This window comes from Sphaerodactylus townsendi, linkage group LG03 (genome assembly GCF_021028975.2).
Source record: "Sphaerodactylus townsendi isolate TG3544 linkage group LG03, MPM_Stown_v2.3, whole genome shotgun sequence".
In the NCBI taxonomy this organism is placed as follows: Eukaryota; Metazoa; Chordata; class Lepidosauria; order Squamata; family Sphaerodactylidae; genus Sphaerodactylus; species Sphaerodactylus townsendi.
In genome coordinates this window covers 133,154,548-133,182,047 of record NC_059427.1, presented here as the reverse complement: position 1 = coordinate 133,182,047, position 27,500 = coordinate 133,154,548, and the positions used below count along the sequence as shown (strand labels likewise).

Genomic DNA, 27,500 nt, shown 5'->3' with positions numbered 1-27,500 from the left:
GGAATGCTGCTGTAAATTTCGTTGTGCGTGCACAATGACAATAAAATGCTTATGCTTATGCTTAAAAAGGGTACACACTTTTCATTGGTAGTGGAAGTTATGGTGCAATACTTCTTGGATGATATGAATTCTCATTTCTGCTATTGTCTGATAAAAGCCCTACAATGAACTAATCCTTAGAACAAAATAATATATAGATTGAAACTCCTTTAACCAATGCATTCAGTGGAGATTACAGAAGTCAGATTTATGCCACATGAGTAGACCACATGTTGAGTAATTTGGAAAGAGAGAAAAAGGAAGTCTGGATTTAATACATGCCTCTTTGCAGATACAGATAAAGAAACAAAAGTCCACAAGAATTCTTTTATTAATACTATGACCAGATAGTTCAAGAATCTCTACATCCTGATGAAAACCGATGATGTTGGAGTCTTGGGCCCAGTTGAGTCGCTACTATTCAGAATTACCAAGTAATCAGAACAAGTTTCAGAAATCAAGCCAATTAAAATAAATGATTCAGAACTTGGTAACCAGTTTAAAATGTTAATTCTGCAACATACAGTCCTAACCAATAAATGGCTAAGCGATGGAATATTGCAACAATGAAAAACCCACCAACTAGCGAGCGGGACTCACAAAGTGAGTTCCCTCCCCCGACTGCCTTCCTCTGACCCAACAGCAAGACCTAACAGCCCATCCCAGCCAGTGGAGCAATGGCATCATGGCGCCCATTGCTCTGCAGGCCAGCAGAAGCCCTCCACCTCCCCACCCCAAAAGTGCACATAGGCTGGCAGAGCAGCGGCACCTTGCTGCCTGCTGCTTCATGGACTGGCAGAAGACCTCCTGCCTCCCTCTTCACCACAACAAGACAGCCAGTCGAGTGCATGCTGGCAGAAGGTCTCCCTCCCACCCCAAAAGTGCACCCAGGCCAGCAGAGCAGTAGTGCCCTGTCTGGGAGACGCCCCCTTGCCTCCCCCAACAGGCTGCCCCCACCAGTGAAGCAGCAGCATGTTGGTGCCTGCTATTTCACAGGCTAGGAGAAGCCCTCCCAACTTCTGCCCCAACCCAAGCATCCCCACTCTACCCCTCCCTCACCCCAAGTCTCACCTCTCCCCACCTCAATACTTACCTTTCAACTCTACACTCACCCTAACCATCACTTTCCAATCCTCCCAATACCCCAAACCACACCTTCTAACCCACCCTCACCCCAACCATCACTTTCCAACCCTCCCAACACCCCAAGCCACAACTTCCAACCTTCTCCCACTCCAAGCCACACCTATCAAACCCTCTCCCACCCCAACTCTCATGTTCCAACTCTCCCCCATTACAAGCCTCATCTATCTGCACTCCCACACCCCAAGCCTCACTTTTCCACCCTCCCCCAATCATGACCTTCCCACCTACCTCAACCCACCTTTCCCACCTCTCCCACCCCCACACCACAGATCCAGGAGGCAAGTGTTGCACTGGGAGCAAGAGAAGGTGCCGCTACGGCCCCAGTAGAGCCCATTGCAAGGGGAAATGCTTCCTCCCCCAACCTTCCTGCCCTACAATGGGCTTTGCTGCTTATATAAGAAATAAATGTTAAGGAAAACACTAGATTAGCAAAATAATTTAACAACTCCCATTCATATATTTATGGCACCCCAATACCATTGAACTGGGAAAGACAACAGCTTGCACTTCTCTAACTTTTACAGAATACTAGGATAAGCAGTCCAAGACAATCACCATCAACCAAAACCTCTTATCAACTCCATAGTTACCCAAAGTTGACTCTTTTACCAATATGATGGCAAAGTCCCATGTCAAAGTCCCACGTCAAACTGATTTAACATGCTGCTGCCCAATGCACAGAATAAGACTGCAAGTTTTATATCACATAACCACAGTGAAGATAGTAGTAGTGCAACACAACAGTTGTATATCATTAAAATATTTAATATTCAGTTCTTTGTTTTAAAATATTTATCAGTAATATAACAGTTACTGATATGCCTAAGCTAATGAGAACTACAAAAAAATAAAACATTAAGAGGTACCATAATTAGAAATTTCCAACCAAATATACCTGCATTTCACAGTCTGCTCGAAGACTAAGTTCTTCACAGCATTCCTTGGATATTCTCAAAAATATATAATCCTTTGTTTTTTCCTCTATTGCTGCTTCATACACCTTCTCTTTGGTTCCTTGGGTCAGTACTGATTTCTGTTTAGTGACTGGCAATAAATAAACAGCATTGACTTTGGTCATCACCAGTCGTCCTGCCAAAGTGTCTTCAGAAAGTGTTTCAGTGAGTTTAAAGCGTCCAAAAAGTTGTCCATTTTGAGCATACTTTGCACCTCCAGAAACACCAGTGAGCATGAAGCTTGCTACAATCTGCAATTGCACTTTTATATTGAACCTAAATCAGAAAGCATTCAGTTAGAACTAAAAAAGGACTTGGATGTTTACAGGAAATAAAAACAATAAAACAATAAAAAATCAAAGAGATACAATACTCTCCATTTCAGAATTAAGAGGCGTTAGCAATCACATAAATTAATCCAATTTATTTCTGGCAGTTAATATGGATTCCACGGCTGCCTCAGTAACAAACCTGGTGGAACAACTCTGTCATACAGGTCCTGTGAAATAGCATGAGATCCCGCAGGGCTCGACCTCATTAAACAGAGCGTTCCATCTGGTTGAGGCTAGCCACACTTCTCTGGGACCAGGGACCACCACTACATTATTATTAAATGATCTCAATGCTCTCTGTGGGATGTAGCAGGGGAGATGGCCACTAAGGTACATGGCCTCAGACCATTAAGGGCTTTGTGCACAAGTACAAGAACCTTGAACCTGATCTAATGTTCCACCTGGAGCCAGTGCAGCTGGCAGAGCTCACAAAAATTCTTCAATAATGTATTTACCAAATCTGTGACTGGAAAAAAAGCTGAAATAGTGGCAGTCTGTCGCCATATTTAAAAACTACTACTTTGTAATTCAACACCTGATGATCCTTTGCAAGATTTTCCATTGCATCTGAATGATTCTTCTTGCAAACCTTAAATTTGTCTAAATTCTGAATGTTCTATTATCACTCATTAACCAGTACAGAGCTAGGTCAGAAAATATCTAAACATTCAAAATGAAAACAGAAAATTTTGGTAACACCTATGTTAAACTGCCCATACCTATGGAACATTAACAATTTGAGCTATGCAGATGAAACCACCTTAGTGGCAGAAAACTGCTACTGAGGAAATTTGAAGCAGAAAGTATCAAAGCAGGATTTCAGGTGAATATCCAAAAAACAAAAATAAGATTACTGAACTTATAGCTTACAATCAAGAAACTACTGAAACTGTGAAAAGGATTCTATTCCTTGGCTCCATCATCTACCAAAAGAAAGGCTGCAATCAAGAAATCAGAAGGAGACTGAAATTGGGAAAGGCAGACATCAAATAGCTAGGAAAGATCCTTAAGTGTAAAGATGTGTTGCTGGCAACCAAGATTAAGATAATTCATAATATTCCACATTATTATGTATGGGTGTGAAAGTTGGACAAGAAGGACAACTGACAAGAAGAAAGTTGATTCACTTGAAAAATGATGTTGGGGGATTTTTTTGTGGATACCTTGAACTGCCAAAAAGACAAATGTGGGTTATGGTCAAATCAAACCTGAACTCTCCCTTGAAGCTAAAATTACCAAACTGTGTGGGTGCTCCTAATTCTGAGGGCACCGGGCACCCAGATGAACTGGTGACTGGAACCTGATACACCATCTGCAGTAACTACTTTTTGTTATCGCCACAATTTTCAGCAAGGATGCCAGCTGAAAGCCTGGCATAAGCAATGGTCACAAAATTAATCTTTTTTGCTAATGGCCTCCTACAAAACCTGAACTCAGCAGTTTTGTCTCACTCTATCCCTTCATTAGCACAACCAAACTGGGGCAAAAGTTATTGAGATTCACTTTACCCTTCCAGGTCTTTGTAGTGCTAGACCCCTCCAAAATTGACTGATATTGGAATCACCACCAAAAGATAGCAAATATTGATAGCAAGGTATTTCTTGTGAACCACACCACCCACTTCACCCACATACCATTGGGATAGGGCAGACAACTATGAACTATGAACTATGGACCCTTTGAGACCTTTCCGGGTGTTCTCCCAAACAACTGGAATGTTTGGTAAAACCTCATCCTGAGCTGACCTATCCCTTTCCAATGTGGCCCCAGCCCCAAGATCACAGTGACTTTTTCACACACACACACCCCAAAAAATGCTTTGTGTGTACTATTGGCTGGAGGCACACTGTTCAGGGACCAAGAGGGAAAGACTATTTGGTCTGAGGAAGCAGATGTGAAATAGTTTCTTGCAAGAAGAGTACAATCCATTTTGTGGCCAGACTGCAAATCAACCTCCCCACTTGCCCTGAAATGATACCCATACACACAGAGACAAAGATACAGTTGTGGCAAATGAAGACACTTTATTGGAATGCTTCAGGGTAAAAGGAGCTGAAAGAACCAGAATCCACCTTCAGAAAACCTCAGAGGAAATGGAGGTTGCTCTCCTGGAGTAGTTTCTAAATGGGATGGTGGACTAAGAGGGGCAGCCGGCTGCCTATGATTGTTAGCTTCTGAAGCAAGGGTTGTTCTGGGGCCAAGACACAAGTGTCGCTTGGGGGGCAGGCAGAGGTTTGAGCCAGAGCTCACCCTGTTGGATCTGCACCTGTGGAATGACAAAACAAAGACACGTGCACCTGCAACAAGGGGCCAAGAACTTTTTGGTGGACACCGATAGGACCCTCAGGAGTCACCAGAGAATCCACTTCGAGGGCCTTTGAGACAGACCTCTGCTGCAACTGCCCCCCCAAGCAAAGGTTCATTCCATCAAAAACCCCTCACTTGTCTGCTTACGTGTCCAAACAAACAGCAAATGATGGAGAATCTCCCTGCCAGGCATAGAGACAGCTGGGCCATAGCCTCCTCTCCTTCCTGTTCTGAGGCCAGGCTCTCCCCCTCAGAACTGGAACACCAAGAAGTGGAGGGGGGCAGTGAGGGGTGGGTTACCACCGACAGAGAATGTCTCACACAGGTCAAACTCTTTACAGAAAAATCATATACATTATATAGAGTTTGCCAATTCACCAACTGCCTTCCCAATGATATTTCTACCCATTTTGTAGAATGAATGCACACAGGTAAGCAAGGAAAAATTTCAATAGCCCATTAACTGCTGCATGTGCTTTTGCACAGTTTTGTGTTTTTCTTTAATGTGGTTTCAGCAGCTGGTTTATAAATTAAAAGCCAGTATATATCAGCAGTCTGCAATACAGGGCTACACGAACAGTTACTTCTCAGTTTTTTATAACTAAAATGGTACGTCCTATCCTGCGGGGTTCCACAAAACACAATCTTGTCTTCCATGCTTTTCAATCTCTATGTAATGCCCTTAGGACAAGTCATTTGTAGTTTTGGAGTTGCCTGTCATCAATGTGCTGATGATATCCAGCTCTACATCTCGTCCAAATCTCCTGATGATGCAATAGATGTCCTGAATTGCTGACTGTCTGTTCAGATTAAATGGCTAAGAATGAACAATTCAAAACTAAATTCTGACAAGACAAAGGAAGGCAGATCAGGAAGGCAGAGATCTTGAAGGACATCAAGAACATTAAATAAATAAATAGTCTATTAATATTGTGACAAATTTCTGTATGGTTTGATTTTTCAGCTCAAAATTTGCCAGTATGTCTGGGGGTGTTCTGCAAAAAGATACCCTTATCCCTAAGATATGCAGCATGATACACCACCGCCCCTTACCAAAATATAGCTGAAACATTAAGAGTGGCATACTTCTCACCTATTTGTGTAAATCCCTGAAAGCAAACTGAAACAGAGCCAGTTTTACAGGGACCAAGAGGTTTTGCAAAGAAATCCTTATTCTAGCTGCAATTACAGATGCTACAAGCTTGAAGGATGATTTGATACTTAGGGCTGCAGTTTATGGCATTGCTTATTGTAACATTTCTTGTGTTTACTGCATTACTTTATAATTTCTGTAATCTAGTTTTTGTATTCATCTCGTGCCTGACACTGTTGTTATTGCATTGTTTTCTCACTATGTAATCCAATCATTTTACAATGTTTTTATGTGATGCTGAATTGATAAATTTTGTAATATGTCCTTGAGTCTCAGAGAAAAAGGTAGATTATAAACAAATCAACCAATAAACTATCTTGGGAAATTATACCCATAAGATAGAACTTTTTCGTGTATGTGATGCTACCACTAATCGGCCTTTCTGATCTGCCCACCCTCATGGAAGATTCTGTTAGTGTGAAGCAGGCAGGTTCAGTGAAAAGGTTTGGTAAGCCTATTTAGTGCCAGAATGATTCCTCTCCTATCAAATAACCACAAGAAGTCAGGGAAGAGCAAATAATCTTAGGGTCTAGAAGTAGAGGTAGATTCTAGACTTGGAACAGTCTGGGGGCTCAATCTATACCTAGCAGAAGTTAACAAAGCAATTTATAGGAAATAAATTCATGGGGCTCACCTGGACTTTAAATTTAACAGATCTTTCATACTTGCAAATGTGACATCAAACTAAGCACTGGATCTCACAATAGGTTCATAGATTTTTTTTTTGTACTGCTGCAATTGAGGGAAAATTGTAAGGAGAACTCTTCCTGCATTACCACCACAGCGGATCAAGTTCAAACCAAAACTACCCATTGAAACATGACTAGATGATATGCTATATGATCTACATACAAATTGGTTTCTAAGACAGACCAGATCTGAGACTTTGCAAAATCCTCACAACTAATTTCCAGCTCACACCTAATTTCCAGTTCATAATTATAGTAATTCAGCACTTTATTCAAGGAGTCATCCCAATTCTCCTCAACTAGCAATTAAGCCTGTTGGGTGAAAAAATACAACAGGCTCTAGAAAACTAATTCTCCCAGGGCAAGAGATGTGGACAGGGCACATCTACAAGAAATGGCACCCAGCACAAACACTGAAATTGTACTCCCCCCCCCCAGCCAAACATTCCAGCTTTGTCAAGAAGGGGCAGAAGAGGGGCAGTATACCCCCCCCCTTTGCAAAGCTGGATCCTGACTTTGCAAAGGATAGAGGAATCACTGCTCCCCATCTCCATAGGCGCACACACCCCATTTCCAAAACTGGATCCTGGCTTTCTGAGGGCAGCAGGGTGCCTGTGAAGGGAGAACTCTCCCCATCTCCATTAGCAGCCCTTCTTCCCCCCAAGGAGAGAGAACCAGCAGAATGTCTGAAGGTGAGGAACCCGTTGTGTGAAAAAAAAATACAACAGGCTCTAGCCTAAAAATTGCGCCTCCTGCAGGCCAAAAACCAAAAAACACTTAAAAATATTTTTAAAAACCACAAACGGGGGGCAGAGCTTCAGACATGTAATGTACCTACATCCTTGCTCAAAACAATATACTCTTTCAAGGCACTGAATTTAACTCAAGTTTTTAGAGAAACCTTAAATCAGTTCCTAAGTGTAATTACAATAAGGAAACATTAATTTCCATTGTCAAAGTCAGTATCATCATAATCATCATCAGTCAATTAAGGAAAACATTAGCAGAAATAATACTTACTTGCTGACTTCTTTATATTGTGCTATTTCTTCAATATAAAGGAGATCATGCAATCGTGACTGATAGTTATTCTTGGTCAATGATTTATCCAAGACAGACTGTGTAAATAGCTGGTCAGCAGATAGAGGAATTTGGTATCTGATCAGAAGGCTTTTTTCCAATTCAGTAGTCTCATTTGGCTCAAATTCTACAATAGTTTTAGAAGTGCAATCCCAACGCTTGGCTGTAGTTAATAGTTGTTGCCGTGCATTCATCAGGTATTCAAGATCTGTATGCAGACAGACAAACATGGGAAGACAGTAAATTGGCATTATTCTCCTTGCAAACGCCCTTATATTAGTTATCCATATCCTGGAACAGTTAAAACCAGGATAGATTACTCTCATGTGTATATGATACATACTCTTTAACAATACCAAGTCTGGGAACACATTAGATCGCTGCTGCCACTATTTTCCTGGGCACAATTCCAAGTGTGGGTTTTAGCCTGTAAAGCCCCTAAACCACATAGGGCCAGGACACATAACAGACCATCTTTTCTCATACGAATCCGCCAATTTTAAAATAATCTTTAGAGATCTTTTGCTGGACAGGCTTACATTCAGATGGCTACCAGAGAATATGCCTTTTTTTGGTGAAAAATGGGATTTACGGCATAGTATACAAGCTTATGATTGCAATGTTACACAGAAATCTAAGGAGGTCTATTACAAATTAGTCTCATTATATTAAGGCTTACTCCCAGGAGTGTTCTTTGCACTGCAGCACTTGCCAAAACAGTGATTTGCCTAAGCTTCAACTCATTTTGGTTTCTGCCTGTTGTATTGGTTTTCTAATATTTTCCATTTTTTCCTTCTACAAGCTGTCTTGAAAATTCCATTTGAAAGGTAAAAAGAATAAAAATGAATAAATTATGTGCACAGAAGCACAATGGAAAAGGTTTTACAGATAAAGTCTGTGGGCCCCTCTCAAAGGTGCTCTAAAACACATACATGTAAAATAAGGGGAAACTATCAAAGCTATTTCTCTTAGATATCTAATATGGCTTGTCTCTTCAAAACACTCAGTATTTAGTTCATCAATACCAGATTATATTACAACAACCCTAAAGCAGATACAACTATCTATGCTGCAGACAATGTTCACAACTCTTACCTTCCTAAAAACGGGGTCACACCCCCCCCCCCATTAGAAAATGCATCAACATTATGCTGTTGTCATTTGGAGACTCATACATTCTGAAAAGCAACGGAAGAAAACTGAATCTTTTACATATATGGTTCCCACAATACCTGCCCCACAATTTGTTTTAGTTTCATCTACAGGTTATGGAGAAATCAGGTATGAATGGTTCAGCAAGATCACTCATACATAGCTCAATTCATTCTGTTCTCCAATTTCCCCCTTTACGTTTGACTCTAATCATGATGGATTTTAAAACAGACAAGCCTGGCCTGTCATTGTTGTCAATACAATCATTGATGATTAAGCTACTGTCAAATGATTTCGTATGGTGATCATTGTTGACATTTTTTTGTGGAAAGGTCCATACTTCACCGTGAAGAGCCCTTCGGGGATAGGGTGGTATATTAAATCTAATAATAAATAAATAAGATCCCTCCCAACCTTCTTGGGCCTGTGGATATTGTTAGAATTTTGAGAACAGGTAATGTGTGTCAACATAGACTGGCTTCCAAAGAGGAAGGAATAATCATAAAATCATAAGCTAACAATTCTCCTACACTCCTGAAGTGGAGTTCGTGTTCACTACAGACAGATGAATAACTCTCAGGTTGTTTTCAATGCTCATACATCTGAATGTGTGATTTAAACACATCCACAAACTGGTCTCCTGTTTCATTTGTAAAGTAAATATATGTTGGCTCTTTCTTGCAAACAGATATATACACTTTCATGCAGGATGTATATGAATTCCCTGTAAAGTGAACAATGCCTGAAAGCTGCTGCCTCCTTGCCTGTTCTGAAGCTTCTCCTGTTCCAGTGAGGTAGTGGAAAGTCTGGACTGGCTCTTTACTTTGGGGAAAACATGCTTTGGAAAAGAAGGAAACGGGAGCTAAGGAACACTGACAGGTGCTGTCCCACAATGGGTGTCACAAGGTTAGACTGACTCACTTCATACTGTAAAAGTTGTAAGCAGATGTATGGGTCCATACCAAATGCAGAACAAGAAACAAAGCCCGTGTAATACTTTTTATTAGGGCAAACCAAAATGACACAGAGTATTGTGCAAACTTTCAAGCTCATCAGAACACTCACTCAGTATAAGGCAGGTTTAAAAAAATTATCCATTTACACTATCCACGTTATTGTGTGCACAAAGTGCCATCAATTCGCAACCAACTTATAGCAAACCCTACTGGGGTTTTCAATGCAAGTGATCAAGCAGAGGTGATTTGCCATTGTCTTCCTTGAAGGTCTCCCTTCCAAGTACCAACCTAGCTTAGCTTCCAAGATCTGACAAGATCGGGCTATACTATAACATTCAAGATCCCATCCATATTATTAACTAATGTGAATTTCATTCACACTCATTCTGCTTCATTTTGACATGACCTGTGAGAATTTCAATGATTACACACAATAATGTCATAATCAAGTTATAGAACTGAAAACATTTTACCCTACTAGTAAAATACTTTTAACATATTTAATCCATAATTAACACTAGCTGTAGTTAATAAAGCAACTTCAGATCACCACTTCAAATCCTGATTTGATGAGCACTAGCTGAGTAGAGTTAGTGGTGGATCACGTTCAGACAATCATATTAACTAATGCTAGCTTAATGCTTAATATTAAATAATGCTTGCTTAATGTTTCACCTAATGTCTGATCTGAATCTGAAGATTGTGTGATGTGTGAATACAGACAGACATCTGACTATCTGTAAATTAAGCCCTTGTTAAAATATACTATGGTTTTGTATGATAAGCCTAAATGAATTGTTTTTATTGCTGTGAGATACCTGCTTGGATCTTAAACATGAAACCTCACAAGATAATCAATCCTTTACATAAATATCTTACATCTTCTTTTTGTGTAGATGTTAACTACTTCAGCTATACCAAGGGAGATGGCTTCACTAATATGAAGGTACAACTGACCTTGCTGACAGCTCCCTGGGGTGGTGGTGGTGGACCTGTTAGGATGGGTCTGCCTCAGAGACTAATGGATCTTATTGGTTTCCAGGAAGCTCTGGGGAATTTCAACCAAGAGAGCTGAGAGTAGATCTGGTATTTGAGGTGTCAGATAGATAGATATTTAGATAGATATTGAGGTGTCAGAAATAACGTCTTCTGTTGTAGAAAAAAAAATTCACCATGATCTTGCTAATGGATAGTAACCAGGTCCTGGCAATTGTGAGAGCTGTGTGCTCATGATCTGAGCTGGTGACCCTCCAGGTTAGCAGTCCACCAGCAACTTCCCAATAAGTCAAAGGGTTTGTCCATTCCTGACGTAATCCTATGGATGTTTGCTCGAAGTCTCAGTCCAATGGAAATCAGCAATCTTACTGGAATTTCACCGCCAAAGGTGCCTCAGTAAACTGCTTTGATACCAGATGTTTTTTAAATGTTTAGAACTTGTTATGCAATGTATATAAAAGAAGTGTGCCGTTTTGATTGCAACACAGAAGGATGAAGGAAAATAAAATCTAAGTGCAGAATAGGTAATTATGGGCACTTATTTGTGTTAGATTTTGAACCTTGACTGCTGATTTTTTGTTCTTTATTCTATTGTCTTATTTACGAGAGACTGAACCAGAACCAGGTTTGTGGAACATCAGAGTATTCTTAATCTGCAGAAAGGTTTCTGATGAGCAGCACTCATTATGCAACTGTCTGAAACTTCTCCGTTTTCAGAATCTGGGTTGGGTAGAGCTGCAGGTGCTTTCTTTCTCATCCTATTCTTTATTTATGTACAACAGATTTCCATTTCCAGCACTGACAGAGCATAGATTTAAAGCAAATGCAATAGTATGTGATCTGCTGTTTCCAGATGATCTGAACATTTATAGCCCAGAGCATGAAGACTGCACAAGTTGTCGTGTTGCAAAGCAAAGCAAAAACAAAACAAAAAACAGTTCAGTGGGAATTGGACAATAATTTCTGAATCTTGGCTGTGGTCTTTCCAGGAAGTGGTATTCAGACTTTATGTAGACTGCTAGCTAATCAAAACAGCCATATCAGTAAAATTTTGTAGTGAACTTGCGGAGACATTGTTTTCATTACTATTGTTTAAGAAAAAAAATCCCAAAATACAGCAGTTTATTTCCAAGGTCAAATCTATTTGTCTTCAAAAACATCACATATTCTCTTTTCTTTCAGCTGCCAAGATTTCTTGGTGCTGAGAACTCAAAAACATGTGAAGACAAGAGTTATGATGAGCGTAGCACAAGAAATAGGATTATACAGTTGATGCACCCCACAGGTCTGTACAAAATGACCATTTCTGGCACTTCCAGTTCAAACACTGTGCTTGTTCCAAATGTATAACAATTGTAGATCCCAAACTATTGATATTTACCTTCAAAAATATGTGCAGCTTATGCCAGATTTAAAAGCTTTGGCCAAAACAAAAATAAAAACCCTACGGAAGAGCTTCTCCCATAATGCCAGCTCTGAATTTCAACTGGTAAGGGTGGAGTGGTCAACTATATCAAAGGCTGTTATCAGATTATAAGAACATAAGAACATAAGAACAAGCCAGCTGGATCAGACCAAAGTCCATCTAGTCCAGCTCTCTGCTACTCGCAGTGGCCCACCAGGTGCCTTTGGGAGCTCACATGTAGGATGTGAACGCAATGGCCTTCTGCGGCTATTGCTCCTGAGCACCTGGACTGTTAAGGCATTTGCAATCTCAGATCAAGGAGGATCAAGATTGGTAGCCATAAATCGACTTCTCCTCCATAAATCTGTCCAAGCCCCTTTTAAAGCTATCCAGGTTAGTGGCCATCACCACCTCCTGTGGCAGCATATTCCAAACACCAATCACACGTTGCGTGAAGAAGTGTTTCCTTTTATTAGTCCTAATTCTTCCCCCCAGTATTTTCAATGAATGCCCCCTGGTTCTAGTATTGTGAGAAAGAGAGAAAAATTTCTCACTGTCAACATTTTCTATCCTATGCATAATTTTATAGACTTCAATCATTTCCCCCCTCAGCCGCCTCCTCTCCAAACTAAAGAGTCCCAAACGCTGCAGCCTCTCCTCATAGGGAAGGTGCTCCAGTCCCTCAATCATCCTTGTTGCCCTTCTCTGCACTTTTTCTTATCTCCTCAATATCCTTTTTGAGATGCGGCGACCAGAACTGGACACAGTACTCCAAGTGCGGTCGCAACACTGCTTTATATAAGGGCATGACAATCTTTGCAGTTTTATTATCAATTCCTTTTCTAATGATCCCCAGCATAGAGTTTGCCTTTTCACAGTTGCTATGTGCATTGAGCTGGACATTCCCATGGAACTATCAACTAGGACGCCTAAATCCTTTTCCTGGTCTGTGAGTGATAGCACTGACCCCTGTAGCGTGTATGTGAAGTTTGGATTTTTTGCCCCTATGTGCATCACTTTGCATTTTGCTACATTGAACTGCATTTGCCATTTCTGGGCCCACTCACCTAATTTATCAAGGTCCGCTTTGGAGCTCTTCACAATCCTTTGTGGTTCCTACCACCTCTACCTAATTTGGTATCATCTGCAAACTTGGGCCACCATGCTACTCCACCCCTACTTCCAGGTCATTTATGAATAGGTTAAAGAGCACTGGTCCCAAAACGGATCCTTGGGGACACCACTCCAGACATCTCTCCATTGTGAGAACTTCCCATTTACACCCACTCTTTGTTTCCTGTTTCTCAACCAGTTTTTAATCCATAGGAGGACTTCCCCTCTTATTCCGTCATTGCTGAGTTTTCTCAACAGTCTCTGGTGAGGAACTTTGTCAAAAGCCTTTTGGAAATCCAAGTAGACAATGTCCACTGGTTCCCCCTTATCCACATGTCTGTTTACACCCTCAAAGAACTCTAGTAAGTTTATAAGACAGGATTTGCCTCTGCAAAAGCCATGCTGACTCTTTCTCAGCAGGTCTTGCTTTTCTACATGTTTTATAATTTTATCTTTAATGATAGATTCTACTAATTTACCAGGAACAGATGTCAAACTGACTGGCCTGTAATTTCCCGGGGCCCCCCTAGATCCTTTCTTAAAGATTGGTGTGACATTGGCCATCTTCCAGTCTTCAGGGATGGAGCCTGATTTCAGGGATAAGTTGCATATTAAAGTGAGAAGATCAGCAATTTCATGCTTGAGCCTCTTTTAACAGAACTCTTGGGCAATGCAATCTGGGCCAGGGGATTTGCAACATTTAGTTTATCAATGGCTGCCAGAACTTCTTCCTTGTCTACCACTATCTTTGTTAGTTCCTCGGATTCGGCTCCTAAGAAGCTTGGGTCAGGTGCGGGAATGTGCGTCACCTCCTCTTGGGGGAAGACAGATGCAAAGAATTCATTCAGCTTCTCTGCAATCTTCCTGCCATCTTTTAGCACACCCTTTGTCTCCCTTTTGTCATCTAACGTGGGGCTTCACCGCTTCCCTTGCTGGCTTCCTGCTTTTGATGTACTCAAGAACTGTTTGTTGCTGGTCTTGATGTTCGTGAGCCATGCGTTCCTCATGCACCTTTTTTGCCTCCCTTATAGCTAACTTGCTTCTCTTTTGCCACTCATTTGTGTTCCCTCTCATATTCTTCATCAGCCAAACTGGACTTCCATTTTCTAAAAGACATTTTCTTTTTTTCTGAGAATTTCCTCAACCTCTCTTTGTTAACCATGGTGGCTTTCTTTTGGACTGGGTGCTGCCTTTTCTAACCTGTAGGAACATATTCCTGCTTGAGCTTTTATTACTGTGTTTTTAAATAACCTCCAAGCATCCTGGACAGTTTTGACTCTCTTGATTTTCTCCCTTTCAGCTTCCTGCAAGCACTATCCCCCTCATCTTTGAGAAATTTCCCTTTCTGAAGGCGTAATGTAACTGCCAATAGTAGTTGCCACTTCTGTCTGCATGCTGAGATACTGAATCTGGACAGCATTGTGGTCGCTGTTCCCTATCGGCTCAACAACACTGACTTCCTGCAAATTCTGGTGGGTCCTGGGTCCTACTTACAGGAATTCCTCCAGGGATCTAGGATCACCTCTCCCCTGGTTGGTTCCACAACCATCTGCTCTTAAGCCACAGTCATTTAGAAGCATATCCAGGAATGTTCTCTCCTTACTATGACCTGAACATGACATTTTTCCAGTTTATATGGGGATAGTTAAAATCACCCATTACCACTCACATTTTGTTTCTTTTTGTTGGCCTCCTCTAATTTTTTTTTTTCCATCTCAGAATCCTCTTGTGCACTTTGGTCAGGGGGACTCACAAGGTCTTCCTAATATTAAACTGTCCTTCACACCTGCATTGATATCCAATAGTGATTCTGTAGGGGAACCAGCTCCCCTTGCATTTGTCTATTTTATGTGATACTATGCTCTCCTTTTGATGTAAAGGGCAACTCCACCCCCAATGCTACTCTGGTCCTGTCCTTTTCCTATAGAGCTCAGTAGCCTGGTATAAACAGCATCCCACTGGTTCTCCTCATTCCACTATGTCTCTGTAATGCCCACTATATCAAAGTCCTCCTTCAAAACTCTGTACTCTAGCTCCCCCCATTTTAGGTCTAATGCTTCTACTATTAGCATAGAGACACCTGTATACCCTGGTCTGTCCTTAACTCCTGGGATTTATGTGCTTTAACCTCAAGTCTTTTGTAGACATCTATCCCTTGTCACATGCACATTGCTATGTTCCTCGCTTGTATGTGGTTGATTTAGAAAAACCTCCCTCTCTGTCTGCATCACCATAGATACTGTATTCCGAACCGAAGTCACCTCAGCTCCTGTCGGCTTTTCCCCAGTGATCAGTTTAAAAGCTGTTCTGCCACCTTTTTAATGTTGAGCGCCAGCAGCCTGGTTCCTCTTTGGTTAAGATGAAGCCCGTCCCACGCTTTTGTACAGGCCTGCCTTGTCCCAAAAAGGTTCCCCAGTTCCTGACAAATCTGAAACCCTCTGCCTATTACACACCACCTTCTAGCAATATCCACGCATTGAGACCTCCTGTATCTCCGCTTTGCCTAGCTTCGCCCTAAGCGCGTGGAACGGGTAGCATTTCTTGAGAATGCCACCTTGGAGGTCCTGGACTTCCAACCTTTTCCTAACGCAGCCTAAATTTAGCTTCCAGAACCTCCCGGCTACATTTCCCAATGTCGTTGGTGCCAATGTGGGACCACAACTGCTGACTCCACCCCCAGCACTGTCTAAAAGCCTATCTAGACGAAGCGGCATTGACATCCGCAACCTTCCAGCACCAGGCAGGCAAGTCACCATGCGGTCATCACGCCTCTCACAAACTCCAACTCTCTACATTTCTAATGATGTTCGAATCACTCCACTAAGCAAGGAGCCCCCCACCTCCAGGGGTATCCTCGAGTCAGAGAGGATACCTGATCACCAGTTAAGGAAGGGATCCCCATCTAAGGAAGCATCGCTTCCCCACCTCAGACTGGCACCCTCTTAGATCCCCAAGACCTTCATTCTCCATGACATCTGGAAGAGTAATGTCACCTTGGGAGTGGGACCTGGCTGTTTAGGTCCCTGGAAAGCCTCGTCTGTCACCCTCTCTGTCTCTTTTTCAGGCTTCTCTCCAGGTCTGCTCACCTTGGCTTCAAGAGAAACGCACACGTTCCTTGAGTGCCAGGAGCTCATTGCATGCGAGGGCACACTTTTGACTTCTGTCCTAGGTTGGCAGATAGTCATACATATGTGACACTTTCCAGGGGTGTGAAAAACACACTGGAAAGCCCCTCATCCCCTGCTAGTTGGCTTTCTGCCTTCATATATCTGATTTGTTTAGATATTTAAATATTAAGCTTTTTAGGTCAGTGCCCCTGGAGCTATCTGCAACATTACTATCTTTCAATAAATATGTCCTTATTTCAACCTCGTTTAAAACCAAACAAAAAAATTAAAAAAATTAGAATTAAAATTGCCTTGTTCCAGAGACTCAGGAACTAAAGCCCCACCTCTCAGGACAAAAAGCCCCACCTCTCAGTGACAAGAAGAGGGAACAAGAGATGAACTCTGTGCTAACCCCCCCCTGTTAAGCCCCACCTTCCAGATTCAGTGCAGCCTTAGCTCACAGGAGCCTTACAAAGGGAGAAAAAGAGATAACCCCTGTTAAAAATACACTTGTTTTAGTGCTGTGGCTTTGAGAAAAGCCCTCCAAAATAGGAACAACACCTCAGCAGTGGTCACTCTGCTCTTCCTGGCCAAAGTCTTCTTCTGCTGCTACTCCTCTCTGCTGGTTCGAGAGGCTGAACTAAAGCCCCACCTCTCAGGACAAAAGCCCCACCTCTCAGGACAAAGAGGAACAAGAGATGAACTCTGTTAACCCCTGTTAAGCTCCACCTTCCAGATTCAGCAGCCTTAGCTCACAGGAGCCTTACAAGGAGAAAAAGAGATAACCCCTGTTAAAATACACTGTTTTAAAAGCTGTGGCTTTGAAAAAAGCCCTCCAAAATGAACACCAGCAGGTCACTCTGCTCTTCCTGGCCAAGTCTTCTTCTGTATACCAGTATCTGCAGGCATAACTTCCCAAGATTGTCCACCAGTGTAAACTAAACCAAGCGGTCCCTGAGGTGCAGATAGTGCACCAAGGACTGCTCAGTTTGAAACCAGGACACAACAACACCCACTGCATATTTGCCTTGGATAAGTCAACACCCATTACCTGGATCCAAGTCAAGCAGTCTCCTATCCAGCTTATTCCAGAGTTATTTCAACAGACAGTACTGTAAATCTGCAAAATAAGGACTGATGCTCACTTTTTCTTCCTCCTGCTGTGAGAACTCACTAAACCACTCAAATTCACATTTACTGCCAAGCAAACAACATTTGGAGTAGATGTATTCCTTATATCTAAATTCAGCAAAGCAGTAAAGAAGTGCTGGACTCATTTCTCTGCCACATGCAGGTAATTTTTTTTAAAGCCTAAGCACACATATTTCCCCAATATTTATCCCCAAGTAAACTGAATTGGAATAACAGGATACAAACTGGCCATCAGTACTTTTCTGTTTTGGCAGATTGATCTGGAAGTGGGGAGTTGTGACATAAAAAGCAGCATTACCTTTTAATGGAAGACAGAAATGGGAAAAGAAAGGAATAAATCATACTGAATGAGGAGAAAAATTAACACTACAGACGCAATAAAGATAAAAAATAATATGCAAGATTTTTAAAAAATGAAATGTGTTCCAGGTAGGGTTACAGATGGGTATCACTGGCCTTTAGCCAACCACATATTCCAAAGACTCAACGTTTTAAAAAGGGCAGCCAAGCCTCCTCTTTCACTGCAGATCACCCCTTGCTTCTTGTGCTATTCCTGCATGTCTGCTGATCATCAGAAAACAACATTTCAGGGACAGGGCTTTGTGAGGTGAATTGGAGAGGGGAATTGGTAGAATACTCAACCACCACCACCACCCTCTTTATGAAAAGGTATATGTGTTCAAGTCTTCAGAACTACTCAGTTGGCTATATGCTGCAAAAAGCCACAGTCTAATTAATTATGTCTTGCAAAATGTTTAAGTACTTTAAGAGCAAGTCCTCCAATGTTTGGCAACAACACTGGGCACCCCTCCACTCTTTGGAATGCTGGTTATAGCAAAAGAAGAAGAATGAAAAGATGGCTAACAATTTGCAAGCCACTCTTACTAGCATAACTCCAGTGGCGGAAACAAATCTGTCCAGCTTAATGAGGACTGAATTGCTAGCGTTCTGAGACGCACTATGAACATATTTGTAATGAAAACTATGAGCAAAGAATAATGCTCTTAATTGAAACAAATTAAAGTCAGCCAGAGTTTTAACACTGAACGTTTATGTAATTTCTTAAACACTTGGTTATTTTTGTTCAAAGAGTTGCTGTTATCAATATTAATGAGATCTCACTTTCTAAAACACACAGGCCAATGCTATGAATGCTGGCAAAGACGGACAATTTCATCAGTGCAGCACAGTCCATATCCTTTATCTAGACCTGACATCTGGTAACTGCATTCAGTATTCCCCCTAAACAATATGTTTTTCAACCATCAATCCTTTTGTGAGGTCATTGATAAGACAGGCTTTATGGTCATTATCAATTATGCCTATCTGATGGCCCAGTCTCCTCTGACCTCATCAGATCCTGGAAGCCAACCAGTTGTCCTTTGCCATATATAAGACACCTCTTTTTATCTCTCTTCAAATTTGTGCGTATCCCAGCAGGGCTGCCTTTTGAACCTGACAGATGTTGATTTTGACGATTTAAATTATTATTATTATTTACATTTGTATGCCACCTTTTTTAAGAACTCTGGGTGGCTTTCATCAAGTGAAATACAATAAATCACAAAAATGTAAAATGAACCTTCCCCTCCTCTCCAGTCATCTTTGGAGGCCCTGCTTTGGGTGCCTCCACCAGCTGAGTGTAGATGGATGGCAACTTGAAAAAAAGTTTTCTTGGTTACAGCACCAGAAGCTAGGAACAATCTTCCCTGGGACATTTGTCTATCTCCCTCTCTCTCATTGTTTTGTGCTAGTGGGTTTTTTGTTCTGTCTGGTGTACTCCAATAAGTATTACTGGCTGTCCCCTCTAGCAGATAGCAAGTAATTATATAACCCAGATTCATGTAGAAAATGAGTTTGTTAACCAAAACATATGAACTATACCTTCTGTAGAAGCAGCATCAATCATCACTCGTTGCATCAAAACTGGTTCAGTCCCAAAATCAAATACCACAGTTTGCCGAAATGTTCCAAAGATTTCTGTGCTAAAGGCTATACTGATTTTGTAAACAGAATGATCTATTCCATTCTGGGTCATCTTTCCTCCAATCCATTCCTGGCAATTGTCTGGGACATCTTGTGATACCTGGGTGATGCTATCTCCCACAGATATTGTCATGATACTGAAATGAGGACGATGGGCATCATACAGCAGTGCCACCCGATACAACATTCTTGCAGGCTATGGAGAAACAAAGCTATGTAAATAATAGGATACTTTTTTACTTTTGTAAATCCAAAATATTACATGAACCTTATATTTCAAATGCAAGACTGTGGATGTCCGATCATAGAATATAATCACTCTGACCCCAGAAAACCTCAGTGCTTATATTTTAAAGTGCAAGAGTTTCCAGAACTCTTCTTTTCTCGGAGAAAAATGAAACTGTGCAAGTAAATCAAATCAAATCAAGTTTTATTGTTGCGGTCAGCAATCAGCAATTAGAAATAATTAAACATTTAAAAGAAAAAAATTACATACTACACGGTTACAAAATTTAAAAAATTAAATTACATGGATGTCTTATAAACGTAACATAACCCCATTACCATTCTGATATGCTAAAATAGTGGACTTGAATTTTAGCCTAGCAAGGTGAAGCATATTTTAAGTTTTACAGCACAAAATGTAGCAGTCAACAAAAGAACTGTGGCTTTTTGCCTATTAAAAGCACCTTACCTAACAAGTCAGGTTGGCAAGGGAGGCTATTAATCAAAGGGGACAAACTGTGCTAAAGGCTATACCGTGCAAGTATTCACTACCATGCAAGTATTTACAGTAGTAAATATGAGAGGAAGTTACTGTGCAAGTATTTACAGTAGTAAATATGAGAGGTGGTTTGACTTCCAGTAGCTGGAGAAAGTGTGGCTCCACTTCTGCATTTAACAATAACAACAGGATTTATATAGCAATTTAGAGAGCCCAAAATTGTCCCATTATTGTAATACTCTTTACAACCACCTTGTAATGTGGAATAGTATTATTATCCCTATATTAGAGATGACTAGGCTGAGATACTCATTAATGCAGGACACATAAGTTTATGAATGAAATGGATCTGAACTTGATACTTCCTAGTTCACACTCTTGGGAAGTATTCTATGCCAGGTTTCAACCCTGTTCCCCACTCTTCTACAGAAAGCAATCATTCAATAAATCCTAGTTTTCCTTCTCTAGTCTTGTCCTGCAAAAAAAACCAACAACTGATAAATAAATTCAAAATCTCGGACAAAAGATATAATTTTCTAAGCAGCATATACTTTTCATAGTTCACACCAGTCAACAAATGTGGATGTGGATGGTCTGCTCACTGAATCTGCAGATTTTAGTACAGATTTCAAAAACAGAAGAAGCTGAAAATATCAAACCAAAAATCTGTGATTACATGGTGCCAGAAGTATTGTAGAATCTAAGTGCTTACAAAGTAAAAATAATTAGGATCCTTACCTTACATGTGAGAGCAAATGTCCACGTCTGCTGTGATTTTTTGGTGGTGACAGTGACTGACAGTTCAGGGTTATGTTCTACTCTTACTCCATTAAGGCATTCACTGAGCTAGAGAACAGAAGTTCACATTAGATATTGCACAGGATATGGATGACTGGTTTGAAAGTATATCTTCATTTTCTATAATAAAAATCATTTAACAGCAAAAATACTGGTAAATCCCTATTTTAATTTAATCAGCTACATGCTTCACTAACAGACCAACTCAATCATAACTTGTATTTCTCAGTATATTTTTACACACATTCAAACACACAGATCAGGGAGAGAGTTCTCAACAGCATGGATCTGAAACAATATTGCCTACATCATCATCTTATATTAGCACAGTTGCCAGGGACGTAGGTATAGATTTTTTATGGGGGGGTTGGGGTGGGGCCACACCCCCACCTGCCCCTAGGCCATGGCCACAACTCCACAAGCCCTGCCCCCAGTCTAGTGCTTATAAAAACAGCTCCCCAAGGCTGGGGATGGCAGACTCCCCCGCCCTGCCCTCCCCTGCCCCCCACCAACTGGGCTCCCAGGCGGCAGCTGGCAGTTCCTTCTGCCCTCCCTTCTGGGCAGAGGCATAGAGGGAAAATGGATCCCTGTGCAAAATCTGAGTTTTGCGCCCCCTCCCCCCCGGCAGCCGCTGTGATGCTGGAATCCACCCCCAAACAGCATTACTTTCAATGGTGTTTAAACTAGAGAGCCCAAATCCTCCTTTTAAATCCACCTTAGAGGGAGAATCTGGGGTCCCTAGTTAAACATTGAAAGTGATGCTGTTTTGGGGTGGATTATCCCCCACCCTGAAACAGCATCACTTTCAATGTGGCATAGTGGTTAAGAGCAGATGCATTCTAATCTGGAGGAACCGGGTTTGATTCCCTGCTCTGTCGCTTGATCTGTGGAGGCTTATCTGGGTAATTCAGATTAGCCTGTGCACTCCCACACACACCAGCTGGGTGACCTTGAGCTAGTCACAGCTTCTCGGAGCTCTGTCAGTCCCACCCACCTCACAGGGTATTTGTTGTGAGGTGGGAAGGTAAAGGAGATTGTAAGCTCCTTTGAGTCTCCTACAGGAGAAAAAGGGGGAATATAAATCCAAATTCTTCTTCTTCTTCTAAACTGAGGACCTCAGATTCTCCCTTTAAATCCATGCCGAAGGGGATGGATTTAAAAGGAGAATCTGGGGAAATTTGGGGGGTGCGTGCTGTCAGGGGGGCAATTGTTAAGCTAGCAGTACCAAACTTTTAGGGTATCTTTAGGAGACTCTGCTAATGATACTACCCAGGTTTGGGGAAGTTTGGTTCAGGGGGTCCAAAGTTATGGACCCTCAAAGGTGTAGTCCCATCTCCTATTACCTCCCATTGGAAACAATGGGGGATGGGGCACCCCCTTTGGGAGTCCATAGCTTTGGGCCCCCTGAACCAAACCTCACCAAACCCAGGTAGTATCATCAGGAGAGTCCCCCAAACAATCCGTGAGAGTTTGGTGCTGCTAGCCTAAACAATGCGCCCCCTGCAGGCCAAAAACCAAAAAGACACTAAAAATGTTTTTAAACCCACAAACGGGGGGCGGAGCTTCGGACATGAATGGGGGGGTTGAACCCGAGTACCCCCCCTTATCTACGTCCTTGACAGTTGGACATACACTGAGTTCACCAACAGAGGGCTCACCTCCAACTGGAGAGGGGAGACCACCCACATCGATCAGGAATAGGAGATCATGCTAGAGTCCCCTATGATTCTCCCATTGAAGGAGAAAGTAAAGTGCAACTCTTGCACAAAGAAGCCACAAAGTCTTCCAGATCCTTCCTCACAGGACTTCCCCAACCAAGAATTAGCAGAATGCCATACAGCCCTGTGATACACTGCACTTCTGGGCACTACTCTCATCCATGAACCTGGAGGCAACTGCAAAGCATGACTAAGTATCTCTCGAGCTTCTTTTAATCCTTCCAGGAGTACGGAAGCTTTAAAGAATAACAGAGCTGCACTTGGCTTCCTCCTTAGCCACCCCTTCCACAAGAAACGGGGATGACCTCAGAGGCCTCTGCAATACCACATGGGTCTCTGGGACATGACCTTACTGTTTGATTAAAATAACAAATATAACTGCCCTATTGTCGAGAATTCTCCATGTGGAAGGCGGCTTCTTACAACCATGGCAATTTGCACTACTGCAAATTCAAAACAGATATACTTTAAATTGCTTTATCAAGAACATGGACTACCAAAAAAACAAAAAGTGTGCTGAAGAGTAAAGAGGTGGTACATACAGTGTGAAGCATATGACTCGTTTCTTAAACCACCACCCATTTGGAATTCTGCATCCACGGCATGGTAGGGGCAGCAACAAAATGGCTACCACAAAATAGGAGGCAGAGCCAGCAACAAGATGATTGCCACAGTCTAATTTCAGTAAAACAGTGCAAGCTGCTGCCCAAGCAACACTTTTTAAAAAGCTGCACAGTCAATCATATCTACAGTAATCAATTAGAAGTCTTGTTGGACAAAAGCCCTACCTGTCCCCACCCACTTCCTAAAAACACTTGGTAGGTGTCAGAAAATGATCCCGACGAGCACCATATTGGTGACTCCTGCCTTAAACTGTTGATTAAAAATAATCTCAACAGAAAGCAATTCCTATAAGTTGTTATGAGAAAAGCCAGTACTTCTAAAGAAATCAGCATCATTTATCAGGAATACATATTCCGGGTGCCTACTGATCAGTAATTTCCATCAACAACTTCCATCTATCCATCCATCCAGGTTTAAATTTACTCCGCAATAGCTGGACTGAAAATGCCTGTGTGTTATTGGTAAGTCAAGCTGGTCATATCTGATTTACTATGTACTTATTTGATTCTATTGGATTTCACCATATTGCTCCTAGGTATTTGAAACATTCAGATGGGAGACTGGATGAATGGCAAGTGCAACAACCTGAACATGCTGACCAGCAGGAACAATAATTTTACTTTACATCAAATATTCATTCTATGAATATATGTCTGTCCCATTGTAGGCACAGGGCTATCTTTTTAGATCTCAAGTTTATGTCGCACACTGTTAAGCAGGGACTCAATGCCAGGGCGAAATCTCCATCTCTTCAATACAATTTTAAGGTTCCCAACAGCAGAAACGAAGATTAGCACTGTTTAGCAATGTTAGTAGCAAAAGGAATCTAGTGTTACATTTCTCAACAGTACCTCGAGAGTTCCATCATTCAACCAGGTCTAGCACCAAAAGGCAGGTTTTTCTGTTAGCGCCTTCCAGATCTAAAATTCTAGCACTTTTCTTACCACTTTCTCGGGAGATAACGAATTCATCCATTTTTCAATCAAGGATTCCATGTAACTTCCCAAACATTGTTTGTTTTCCTTTTGCTGTTTTAATCTTATCAAGCGGCAAGCATATCGTTTCTGCCATTCTGTTAGCTCTTCCTGGGAATGTGCTGAGGTACACTGTGCACCATACCGGCAGATCCCTTGCTCTAAAAATCTGCAAAAAAAAAAGGAAAGACAAATTATCCTTACAGTTTCCAATCAAGAATGTTCCCAAAATGCAAAGTTTCCTTTGAAAAATTTGAGTCCGAACTTTGGATGTGCCAACTAGATACGATAGAGAATTCAGAAAGTTGCAACTAGTTCCATATACCCGAGACAGACCTGGGCCTGGATTTCGAAAACAGAAAGCACCCATGCCGTCCGGGTTTTGACACTGACAGACTTCAAAAAGCAAGTTCTATTATGGCTTGAAATTCTTACTCTTCAAAGTAGCTCTGGATCCTGGCCATGAGACTGTTTATTTCAAAATATGCTCTGGACATTCAGGAAAAGCTCTTCAAGAGGCAGGAAATAGATGGGGGGGGTTTTTTTCAATGAAAGATTGTTCTGCATTTGTTTTCTCACTTTCCTGATATGCTGAATCACTTCACTTGATGCATGGATCATTTTACACCACTATTCTAAAAGTTTTAATTTCAGGTACATACAAGTGATATACACAATAGCATAAAGGACTCTAAAATAGAATCCGCAAGTGATCTTTCCACATAAGTTTACTGGAGTGACAGTGACACCATGTGGTCCTCTGTGTTTATTTCAGGCTCGTATTGGGTGTATCATACTACAGAAATACCTTTCAAGTCAGATCTAATGTTTTCCTCTAATTTTCTTGTATAATGACACTAATTTGTACAAACACAGCAATCTATTTACAACTGCTTATTGCCAGGGCCACAGTGTATGGTCTACTGATTTCAGAACAGTAGCAATGATGTTACAATAAGATTACACTATATAAATGCGATGGGGTTACATCTTATGCCTCTGGCTATGCTGCTGATATCTTATACTACATTCTGATATCAGGCCTGTGACATATTAAAAGTATTTTTCTATGTGTCTTGCTTTTAAATAACCTATCAATATACTACTTAACAGAAACAGTTCTATACAGTAATATATTTTGGATGTACTAAATGATAATAGCTTATCATATAAATAGTTGTTGCTTAGAAACGCACCTTAAGCAACATTTTAGGAATCAACGACATGGTATGGGCATCATTTTATGGGTAGTTTGCTTTAAACTCAATGGACTAAAAATATTAGTTTCATCAGCAGTGATTTAATATCAATGAATGATCTACCAAATGAATTTGCTTAAGGAAATTCCTCCCGAGTAATAACAAATTGCAGCTAAAATTTTAGTCTAAGGCCATTCAGGAGTTTGTGTGGGACTGTTAAGACGTAGATCAATAAACTAAGCAGTTATCATATGTGAAGTATCGAAAAGAAAGGGAGGTGGGTAGTTGAGGATTGCCAAATTATAGGTAGAGGCCCTCCTGATCCTGTCTCATCATTCAAAGAAGCTGAGAGAGGGCCCTTTCAGTGTCAGCCCCACCACTGGGGACCAACCTCTCTAAGGAGATGTGGTTGGCTCCCTCACTCTTGATCAGTAGGAGGCAGCCGTTTTATTCAGGACTGCACTCGATTAAAACAGTCCTCAATTGTTATTTTTAATTTTGGTTTTATGTTTTCATGTCATCTATTTTATGTACTTTATTAATATTGTAAGTCGTCTTGAATTCCATAAGGAGTTTTGGGTAGTTTATAAATGTTTTAAATAAATAAATTAAAGTACATACTTTTCAATAAACTGAAGAGAAGCAGGAGTACCGGTAATCATTTTGAAATCTAATGACTAGGTAACTACACTTTGAGATCCACACTCTAGTTTTATCAAAGTGTCTCCCTAGGTAAATGGATTATTAAAAACTACTTATATAGGCTATAACCCATCTAACTAGAAAAAGGGCACCAGACAAGGATGTCCTCTATCGCCATTGTTATTCAATTTGGCACTAGAAATTAGTACCAATAAAACATTGTTAAATGTTATTTAAAGTTAGTTACTTGGCAAAAAATGAAAGACATATAAAGATGGTCCAAATTAAAACTATCTTGGTTTAATAATAGCAATAATAGCAATTAAAATGAATGTTTTGCCAAAACTATTTTTTTTTTGTTTCAAACACTACCGATATTTATTCCAGACAAGACGTTAATGGATGGGCAATCACACTTTAACACATTCATCTGCAATCACAAAAAAACCCAGAATCAGATTCAAAATTTCACAAGATGAAAAGAAAAGAGGAGGCCTTGCAATATAGAATATTGAGCTTTATTATTAGGCAGCTAACCTGGTTGGGATTACAAACTGGATTAAACACCCAAGACAAAGAATAATTAAATTAGAGACACCTAATTTGAAGACTGGTGTACATGATTACATATGGTCTGAAAAGCCATAATACTTGAGAGAAAAATATTAGAAAGAAAAATATGTAATGAAAGGTTTACTGGGAATATAAAGACACACTTGGAATATGGATAGAGGCACGTCTGAAAATGCCAATTTCACCTTTAATGTCTCCTACAGAAGCCAATTATGATGCAAATACCCAAAAGAATAATGATCCTATATTATACAAAGACTATCAAGGGAATCAAGGGAAAATTAAATCATAGCAAAAAGTTAAAGGAAGGGAAAATATTCAATGGATGACATCCTTACAAATTACTTCAAGGTTAAAAGGAAATCTAAAGACAACAGGAGGCATTTTGAGAGAAATATCAGAAATCGAAAAATAAATTGCTTAACAAAAAGAACACTTAATGGGAAGAATGTATAAGATATTATTTAAAAATGACTCAGAAACTGAACAAGTCAAGAGTGTCTCCATCTCCAACAGAACCAGTTGAACAAGTCAAGAATTATATGATAAAATGGATGCAAACCATCAAGAGGAGATCAATTTTCAGCAGTGGGAAACACTATGGACAAAAAAATATTAAATTCACTACCAGTCAACTGCTCAAAGAAAGCTGGTATAAGATGTATATAACCCCAGAAAAAAC

General features: G+C 40.8%; 1 protein-coding gene across 3 annotated transcripts in view; it reads right to left on the bottom strand.

Moving 5' to 3' along the window:
- HELZ (helicase with zinc finger) overlaps positions 1-27,500 on the bottom strand; it is a 185,544-nt gene that overhangs the window by 104,486 nt on the left and 53,558 nt on the right. For all 3 annotated transcript variants that reach the window (XM_048488065.1, XM_048488066.1, XM_048488067.1), the window contains 5 exons: positions 24,375-24,573; positions 21,029-21,136; positions 19,465-19,762; positions 7,640-7,907; positions 2,081-2,414 (listed from right to left, as the gene is read on the bottom strand). In XM_048488065.1, the coding sequence (XP_048344022.1) occupies positions 2,081-2,414; positions 7,640-7,907; positions 19,465-19,762; positions 21,029-21,136; positions 24,375-24,573 (1,207 nt within the window). The remainder of the gene's footprint in view (positions 1-2,080; positions 2,415-7,639; positions 7,908-19,464; positions 19,763-21,028; positions 21,137-24,374; positions 24,574-27,500) is intronic.